The 9,961-nt window shown below is 44.9% G+C and overlaps 1 protein-coding gene and 1 long non-coding RNA gene across 5 annotated transcripts in view; one reads left to right on the top strand and one right to left on the bottom strand.

Moving 5' to 3' along the window:
* The first annotated feature begins 237 nt into the window (after positions 1-237).
* On the top strand, positions 238-4,884 carry SMKR1 (small lysine rich protein 1). The gene is given in 6 exon segments (XM_025213490.1): positions 238-248; positions 1,155-1,185; positions 1,188-1,218; positions 2,226-2,291; positions 2,294-2,352; positions 4,016-4,884. Coding segments are annotated over 6 exon segments (408 nt in total). The 3' UTR covers positions 4,226-4,884.
* Positions 4,885-5,796: 912 nt separating this feature from the next.
* LOC112551624 overlaps positions 5,797-9,961 on the bottom strand; it is a 22,594-nt gene continuing 18,429 nt past the window's right edge. For 3 of the 4 annotated variants that reach the window (XR_003095925.1, XR_003095924.1, XR_003095927.1), the window contains 2 exons: positions 9,804-9,952; positions 5,797-5,991 (listed from right to left, as the gene is read on the bottom strand). This is a non-coding gene — a long non-coding RNA (uncharacterized LOC112551624). Of the gene's footprint in view, positions 6,057-9,803; positions 9,953-9,961 lie in introns of all 4 variants that reach the window. The other variant, XR_003095926.1, reaches the window with a different exon arrangement.

Below are 9,961 nucleotides of genomic sequence, written 5' to 3'. Positions count from 1 at the left end.
TGACTGTAGCTCTTTTATTGTCTTTATCGTTATTTGGCTGCAGTCGCCTGTTCGTGTTCAGGCTGACGGGCTTCTTTCCTCTCGCCCCTTGCGCGTGCGTGTGTGTGTGTGTGTTTGTGTGCGCGCGCGCGGGCCGAGCACTTTCCCGCCATTTCTGGAGCCGCGCCGACCGTTGGTGCCCGACCGTCGCGGGCAACTCGCGCCCGGGTGGGGGAGGGGAGTGAGCCCCCCCTCGCAATGAATGATCAGTGCGCAGGCGTGAGATGGGGGGGGGCACTGGTGTCCCGGCTACGCCCCGCTCCCTTGGCACCGGGGTGGGGCCCGCGGGCTGGAGGAGGCCCCGCCCCCAAGCGCAGGCGGGGTCTGGGGGGGGGTGTGCAGCCGGGTGGGTGCTGAGCCGGGTGGGTGCTGATTGGTTCCCGATCCCTATTGAGGGGCGCGGTGCTCTAGGAGGGGGTCCCGCCTCGGGGGCAGCGCCTGCACTCACCCGACCGGGGGGCACCTGCAGGAGGAAGGCAGGCCACCACCGCCGCGGGCTCTGCTGGGCCGGGAGGGCGGCTGGTTTACAACACGAGCAAGAACTAGCATCTGGGGGGGGGTCAATGGTTCTCTTTTCTCTTCCTCTTTCATTTGCAAAACTGAAACTAAGTATCAGCCAGACAGGTCCTTCTCCCGCCAGGAGCAAATGCAGCTGTGTCATGGGTGCAGCTTCCTAACAGCACCACCTGCGGCTGCTTGGGGCGGGGGGGAGAAGTTGACTAGGATAATCATTAGATATAATATTATAATAATATTGAGATATAATCATTAGGTATAATATTTAGATATAATCATCGTTAGAGCTACTGAAAGTGTCCTCTACCTCTGCTGAGATGACTGATGATTTAGACCCCTCTTTCCCTATTGCTCATTGACTGTTCGGTCTGCCTCCATCGGAGCTTAGTGTCCAACTATGTATAAGTATATACAAGTAGTGTAAATGATTTGTTTTTGAGCTTTGCGACGCGGTCCAGGAGTATTTGGGGGGAGCTCCATTTGTGTTAGGTGTTTTTCTTTCTAAAGCCGACTGGCAGGAGATGGGTGGGAGGACCGGGGAGCGGTGCTGGTGGTTTGCACCTAGTAAATAACCAGCTGAGCAATGTGCATGCTTGCAGGATCCATCTTCAGGACTTGATGAAGACTCCTTAGCAGTTGCGTTCAATAAAAGGATTGAGCATGGTAATATAAATTAACTTTTTTAAACCGTAGCAGATTTCATGTGTTTAGTGTATGCAATGAATAGTCGAGGCTGAAGAATACAAAATGACCCATCTACTGTCCATATAACTTGTCTGTGTGGGTGCTGCCAGATTTTTTTCACCTGATTTGCCATCCCTCTGTGCCAGCAGTAGAGGATTGGTACATGGGTCATAAAAAAAAAAAACGATTTAAATAAATCTTCATTAAAGTTTTTGCAAGAGTAGGGATATCTCAGGTTTTCCGAAAAGTGCCCGGGGCAATGGGCATGGTATAAGACCATGCATGTCGTAAGCATTGAGGCAGATGTAGGGTGCAGGGGAACTACAACCTGTGCAATGCTGCGTAAAAAGACGCTTGGTAAGGTTATAAAACTGATTTTCAGCCCGGGTGTCCTGGCATTGTCAATACTATTAAGTGTGCAAGATAAATCCAGGGATTTCAAATAGGCATCTGTATTGTCAAAGGCATTCTGGCTTTCTGAGGTCCCTGCAACAGGAGAATCGGTCTTTTTTTTCCCCTGTCATCTAAAATAGAGCTGAAACTAAGAGCTGGCTTTTTCCAAGGTGTGTCTCGAGGCGAAAAGGGTTGAGACCCGCTGTTCTCTGCGATTCCCAGTTGGACACCCTGGGGATGGTTTGCAGCGTGCCAGCCAGATATACAGACTTTCAGCTTCATGTTGCTACAGTTAATGACCTAAGCGGAAATAGGGAGCCAGCACTCATCAGAAATCATGAAAGTGTTTGCTGTTGACTGAAGCAAAAAATTGAAGATGAGGACAATCCATTGCAATAAGAGAAAGCAGTGGCAGTCAGAGAGTTGTGAAGCAACGCCTCTTGAATCGCTTGGTAGCTCTACAAGTTGCACTTAGGTGGAGTAGCTTTCATCTTGCAGGATCGCAACATGCTTTGTCCGGTTTAAAAACACAGGCCAGATTCCAGCAGGAAAGTAATTGCACTTGTAAAGTTTGCCCCTGCTTTCATTTTCAGGGCACAAATCATGGAGGCTTGCTGAAAACCTGACTTTCTGCCTAAATCTGCAGTGTAAACTACACCTTGCATCATGATGATGACTATTAAAAAAGAAGTCAACTATCCAGTTACTAACTGTATAAAAGTTTGTCCTTGCACTATCAGCTAGATGACTGATTTTGGGCAGTTTGCTCTCCAGATGACTGGAAGTATTGTTTGCTAAGTCTTAATCTGCTATGGCTTGTACTCTGTACTTTCTCGTCAGGCCTTTCCATTTTAATTTTCTGACGATGCGGCAGCTCTGCTCCATTTCATTTTAATCACTTTGTCTCGTTTCTTCAAGTGCCCCTTTGGGCCGATTCAGTGGGCTCTGCTGTGTCCTGACTGTATCCTTGCATTTCAAGACACAAACTCGTCTTTCTCCGCTGAGGTGTGCTGAGCCAGTGCAGGCACTCTTCAAAATTTATGCTGTGAAAAAACGTACATGCCCTTCCACTTCATAATTTGCATAAAACTGGAAAAATTATGCATGACATTTCTGACAGTCTCAGACACGCAGGTGTTTCTTATGCATCCACTGGTGCATTTTTTGTGAGGAATACGGTGATTTGTCACTTAGTGTGTCAAATAAGCTGTAAAAGTGTCACTACATGGGCAGTTGTACCAGGTTACATGCATCTTGGATGAGCTTTCAATCACTCATGAAGTGTAGAGATCCTGTATTTTTTCTTTTGGGGATGACTTCTCATTCCACCCTCTGCATTTCATTTCCCTGTGGCATTTTCCCACCTCCAGGTCTTGTACTGCTGCTATCTATCATCCTTGTGACTGAAATGAGACCAGTCTGATCTCCCTTTGAAACCTAGCAGTGGTGCTTCTTAGCTGTGCTTTGGTCAGGGGTTCAAGAGGAGAGACTGCATTGCCATTCAGGTGCTGCCTGATGAGAAAAATGAAATGCAGAGTCAAGCTCCACCTGAAGCATCTGCCGTCCGAGGCAGGACTTCGGGAGATTTGTACCTGTTCCTAATCTTTCAAAAATAATGGATATCTTTCGATTGTTTTCAGTAATGTGGATCAGAACCTTTTTGATATCTGCTGTGCATACATGTATTATTATTGGCTGTTGTTACAAAAATAATAAAGGTTTATATTATGGTAGCTCCTAAAGGTCACAATAGAGTGCTGGGGAAAGAGATGATTGATACCCCGATTTACAGTCTAAAGACACAAATGGACTATAACTAATGGATGGAGGTAAAGCATGCAATTCAGGCATTTCAGCATTGCTTTTTAGTGCAAAAAAACAGAACAAGCTTTTGGTAATTTGTGTTTCTGTACAGAGTCACAACTTCCACCCCGTGCAAATATTTTTAACTAGATATCAACAGACTTGAGAGCCTTAATTGAGTTGTTAGTCACGTGATTCCATCAAAAACATCTCCTAACCTTTCTTTTTCAAAATCTAGCTCAGACCATTGAGGTGACATGAATTTGGAATGTTTGTCTTTATGGCCTGTAGCTATTAATTCATACATAATATTTTGTATTAATTACTATACATATGCACACACACACCACTTAATAAATACTGTATGTGCAGATCATTAGTTTATGGTGACCTCTGTTGAAGTAGCAATGCATTGGGGAGGATTGGGGTACAGAGGGCACAGTTGAACATGGGAGCCCAGGACTGGAGGAGCAAATAAATAATTTAGGAGTGGGCTGGCTTGAATTCTTGTGGATGGTGTTGACGCAACCCAGTTTCACATCTATTTGCAAACCTTGGGGGGGTTTTTTACCTTTTGCAGGCAGGCAAAGGTGGCAAATCCAAGCGTGGCAAAGGCAAAAGCAAAGGCTCCAAGAAGAAACCAAAGAAGTTGGTGACTAACGTGGATATCCTCAGCCCAGCTGCCATGCTGAATGCCTACTACATCGCCCACAATGCTCCGGCCTGCTTGGAGTTTCGGGGCTTCCCCTGGCCTGGCTCACCCAAAAGGAAAGGGAAGAAAGGAAAGTAGGAACCTGATGGCTGGAAGGAGAAAGACCATGATGTACCAAGCTCCACCTGTCTGTTGTTGAAGATAGAAACCAAGTTGATAACTCAGGTCTCTTAAGTTTTGCCATAATCTCTGTGAAGGCCACTTGTTAAGTCATTCTTGGTATGGTTTTGAGCATACAGAAGTAAATGTTAAAACACAGTTTAATGTTACCCTTGTCCTTTACCCTTCTAGGAAATAATAATAATAATAAAAAAAAAAGTACCTGTATCAGCAGTTCTGTGATATGCAGAGAGATGACTTTGGACTTTGTTCCTGCTACAGTTATGAATTGGGCGTCTCTAATAAAAGATGCCATGTATTCATGCTTTCATGGCTGCAAGCACTTGAAATGAAGGTGGCCAAAGTGCGGCCTCATAACATACAGGCCATGGAGACTTCAGATGTCAACATGCAGTCATCTGTCTCGGTTCTAACATCCTGGCTGAAGGCTGCAGATTTCATGGTCAAGAGTGGGTGTTTTGTACTAATTAAATGCAGCCTACAGGTATCTGGCAGATTACCCACCCGACCTCTAGTTAGCAATGTTCAGTTGCTCTGAGTGCACATTTGTACAATCACGGAGCTAGTTCAAGCGAACTTTACTGCCTTTGTTCCCCTCCCCACTCCTCTCCTCATCTCTCCCCTTCCCTCATTACAAGGTCCAAGAGATGGATAATCTATCCCAAATGATGCTGTGCTAACTAGGAAAGTGTGGGGTGCAGCAGGAGGGGCTCGGAAGTAGGGATCCTGTCTAGAACTAGTGTGCGTTGTGGATGGAGTTGGCAGAAAGTGGGTAGACATTAAAATTGGTGTTGAGGAATAGAGGATCTGCAGAGAGCCAGTGCTGGAATTCAATGGGGAGATATTTTGATTCCTTAGGACACTCAAGTACCTGCCAGCATGAAGCAGTTTGTATGCACACTGCAGCACTGTCACTTGAGCAGAAAAAGCCACCCCCTTCTTTCAGCCAGTCCCTAGTAAAGGTAAGATGTCTTTATGTGCAGATTTGGCAGCATTTTCTGAGCAGGCCCTGGATTAGACTGAAAGCTTACTCTGTGCGTCTTTGCAGGGAGCAATTTGGTGTGTTTCTGATTTCTTTCTAATGTTACACTACAGATTATGGAAGAGGCATTTTGAAGCAGTAAGAATTTGGAGCAGTAAGATCCATACACTAGTATTACATGCGTGTTAGTCCTTGCTTTGTCCTTGCAAGATGAGTTTTTCCCTCCTTCCACAAGTCCCATCTGGAAGGCTCATGGTGTTGTAGATTTGCTAACAAGACCAACTGTTTCAGTGCTTTATGTTCATGTAACCTGACCACTCTGGTGGGGTTGCACAGCTCTAACTGGATTTGATTCATGTGGGCAGTTAGCAAATTCAGGGAAAGGAGCAGCTTCTCTGCTAACCGGCACAGCGTGAGCATGTTCCTGTCGATTCGGAGGTGTATGTTTTTGTATGTTGCATCCACATCCGAGCGAGTATGGCGCATAGGGGAAGTCTTCTCCAAACGGAGAATACAAAATGTTACCTTATAAACTTCTTCAAGCCAGTTTTAATGCCTTGTTTGCCAGAAAGAGGTATACAAAAGGAGCAAGAGACTACAGGAAAACTGGTACAATCTGATATCCAGACGGAGCTGTTGGTTTAATGATAATACTAGAGCAGCTGCTAAGGTCTTTCCCAGACTCTCGAAGAGACTGTGCATCCAGGCACTACGATGCACCTACGTTTTGCTTGCTGTTCTCCTAGACACAGTTAAACGTCTTGTTTATTCTCCAAGGCTATCCCCACTTTTATTTTTCAAGTGACGCTGCAAAGTCAGATTGAATACATAACTTATTCCATGATTATATCCTCTTCCTGTTTTGTGGACTGCCCGCAATTAGTTGACATTTAACAAATGAAAAAAAGACAACTTTAATTTGTCAGTTATTCACAGTGGGGTCAATCATTTCTGTTCCATAGACTGTGAGTACGTATCCATTAGAAAGGTGTGCCATATGCCGTCTTCTACCTGATTCGCCTCCAGTTCAAATACAGCAGAAGCCCATGCAGCTTTTGAAGCAGAAAGATCTGAGCCCTGTCCCTGATGTTAAGAAATTTGGGATGGCCACCATCCCCACTCCCTTTTTGTGCCACTTGATCTTGCTAACAGTTCAAAGCAGATGCTGCTTCAAGAGAGAAATTCTTTTTTTCAAAAAAGAAGAAAGATTGTCAGCAAGTAACCCACGTTTAGTGCTGAATGCAACCCAGATCATAAGGAGTCCTGAATGCAACCCGGGCATGAGGGAGAACAGAAAAATCTGTCATAAACCAAGAGGGTTTTTGCTTCATCTCAGGTCTGGATGGGATGGATGTTACGTCTAGGGAATATCTGCCACACTCACTTGGGCCTGAAGGTCTTGAATCACTAGCAATTTATTCAGGTCTGTTAGGTAGTCTGAAGCTTTTCCAGTAAATCTCAGATTGGAAGAAAATACTTGACTCTAACATCAAGTGTCTAAACCCCCCAGTCTCTTAAAAAAAGACTTCAGACTTTTCTCTGATGTCCCCAATTCTCCAGACATCCATGTACAAGGTGCTATTTGAGCTGCTTTTTCACTGATCTGTCATCCCACAAGTGTTGAATTAGAGAGAAATAGTCCCTGAAGGACAGAATTGACCTTTTGTGGCTATTGCAAGTAAAAGGGAAGTATTAGGTGAGTACTATGCATTTCTAAACCAGTGAAAAAAAACAACATTTAAGCATTTACGTGGATGAAAAAGTCCTACAATATTACACTGTTATAAATTAAAACAAAGTTTAGAAGTGATATCCACCATCCTCCTCCTCTGCAAAAGTTAGCTTCTTGCCAGTCAATTTAGGAAAAATTACTTCCCTGCAGGTAGCTTACTCCACACCTACTTTCTGCAAGATTTTTTTGAACTTCCTCTTCAGCAGTTTTTACTGATCCCTGACAGAAGTTGGGTGCCAGACTAGACAGACTGCTGGTTCAGTCTGCGGGCACGGGCAGATGTAAGATTTGTAGTGCTCTGGGTGTCTTTAAAGTACTCCGAAAATGCCACCTGCAGAAAAAGCAGTTTAAGTTGGCCCTATCCACCTCAAAAATGACTGGATGAAATGGGAACCATTGTGAAATGCTTCACTGTGAAGCATCTGGTGTCATGTTTGCACCCTGTTACAGCTACGTTCCCAGTCTTAGCACATCTGTAACAGACTAAGTGGATCTAGCTTTTTGGAAAAATATGCAAACCCCGCCCCCCCCCCCAAACCAAACAAAACTAGTGGGGGGAGCTAAGGAAAGGGAATCCCTAAGAACCAGACCTCATTTTCTCTCAAAATCACAGAAAATGAGGGTTGGAAGGTGTCTCAGGAGGTCACATCTGGTCCAACCTCCTGCTCCAAGCAGGACCAGCCCCAACTACATCGTCCCAGCCAAGGCTTTGTGTAGCCAGGTCTTTAAAAACCTCCAAGGACGGAGACTCCACCCCTCTGTGGGTAACCTGCTCCACTGTTTTACAATCCTCCTAGTGAAAGAGTTTTTCCTAATATCCAACCTAAACCTTCCTTGCTGTACCTTGAGCCCATTGCTGCTTGTCCTGCCATCTGCCCCCACGGAAAACAGTCCAGCTCCATCCTCTTTCGAACCCCCCTGCTATTAATTCCCCCCTCAGTCTTCTCATCTTGAGACTAAATAAGCCCAGTTCCCCCAGCCTCTCCTTACAAGTCGTGTGCTCCAGCCCCTTAACCATTTTCATTGCCCTCCGCTCTAACGATTTCCATTATTGTAAATCTCCATATACTGCAGTCTTTGACACGTGAGAACTAGGAGAGTGTAAATGTAAAGCCTGGGACCACTAGTGTGTGGTTGCCATTCATTCATACTGCTAAAGCTTTATATAAAGCTTCCCAACCAACATCTAGTAGAAGACAAAGGACTCTTACCTGCTTTCCCGGACAAGGAAAACCACGCGTTTTCATGTTCACCTCCGCACCTGACTCGTGTTGAATTAATTTCTGCAGTGTCAGAGGCTCTGTCCTGCTGACATCTCATAGAGATCCCCCTTTAGCTCCGAGGGTGGCTGTCACATTTCTGGCAGCGTAGGTCAGTGTCAGGTGACTATTTCAGGTGATCTTACTCATTCTGTTTATCGCTATATGTAGGAGTTAGGACTTGGCAGAGATCCTGCTGCCTGTGATATGTTTTTTTAGAGGTTGAACCCATGACCAATAAAATCTGTTCTGCATGACTCTGCCTGATTTATTTAGGCATAGCTGCTGTCTGCATTTTTATACCCATGCCAGTGAATGAAATTCATGTATGGGGTGCCCTATTAGAGGTGCATGGTACAAGTTGAATTTTCTTTGTTGCTGGCAGGTGCTGAGCGGTACAGCCACAACCCACATGTTGTCCTAGGCAGCCGTGTATTTGTTTCAGTATTAGCATTTCCTTCAGCCTGGTGCTTAGCAGTCATGCTCGGTGTGCTGCTGTTGGAGCGTGTGAGATCAGCATTTCCTGTAGGAAGTGCTGTCAAAACCAGGTGGTTAAAAATACACAGGATGTTTATGAGCATGTGTGCTGGAAAGCCTGACCCTGTTTATTGCAAGTGTGAAAAAGGCAAAGGACTTGTGAAAAAGGGCACAAATTGTTTTTGAACGCAGGGCTATCCAACCTTTTAGTGGCCAAGAGCCCCTAGGCTGCAGGCTGTGCTGTCCTAATGTACTGGCAGGGGCAGGGGTGGGAAGCAGAAGCAGGAGGAGGGAGCAGGAGCCCAGAGACTGGAGATCCTGGCTGCAGCAGAAGCCAGAGCAGAAGGGGGAATGGTGCCTGGGTTGGAGCCCATGGGCTGCATGTAGTGGGACAGCCTGGGTTTACCACCCTTGCCAGTAGACTGTTTCAAGCCCCCAACCTGCATCCCTTACTCTTATTTACTCAAGTTTCCTGAACTGCAGGGTCTTTTCTACTACATATTTTGCCTAATTCCCCCCCCCCTTGCTTAGTTTTAGGCCTAAACTATGTGATATTATCTTTAAACCTAACCTGCAAATTATCTTAATTGTGACTGTGCTGTTTTTATACTTTATAATGGATGAAGAAGGTTTGCAAGACAGCATAAGTTTTAAGTATCCCCACCCTTGCTTTTAAAAAAATGATTTTAGAAGCATCAAGGTTCCCTACCTTTAGTGGAGGACCTATAGGATTTATGATGCGAGTGCCAGCTCCATAATAGAGAGACAAATATGCTGAGTCTTCTTTTATCCAAATGGTTAATTAGAATTAAATAGATATTACCAAGAATAAGGTAAAAGAAAGTTTCCAAGAATTTGAATAAAAATCCTTCTAGTCTCAAATGTTCGACATTCCCTTCGTTTGCGTGGGGTTGCGATCTCAGCTGTTATTCAGTTACGGTAGAGTCAGTAAACCTAAGTGGAACTGACTTTCTTCTTTCTAATTCTAGTCTCTTTCAGGTCTTCCTCCAATTTTTCTCCCTATTCAGGTTTTTTTTTTTTTTTAATTTAAAAAAAATTGAAAGGAAAGACAAGGAGATCACTTACTTCACTGGTCCTGGCATTCTTTGCAATGTTCTCTCCATATATATGTCCCTCTAGGATGTTCATGCACTCCCAGGACAGGCAACTGGAACTATTTTTTCTGCTCTGCAGCATCCTTTGCCTGGTTTCTCTTGTGCCCTTCACCCTAAGAGCTTAAAAGG

This window comes from Alligator sinensis, unplaced genomic scaffold (assembly GCF_000455745.1).
Source record: "Alligator sinensis unplaced genomic scaffold, ASM45574v1 scaffold888_1, whole genome shotgun sequence".
Lineage (NCBI taxonomy): Eukaryota > Metazoa > Chordata > Crocodylia > Alligatoridae > Alligator > Alligator sinensis.
The sequence above is the reverse complement of the archived record's forward strand: the minus strand, read 5'-3'. Positions and strand labels throughout refer to the sequence as shown.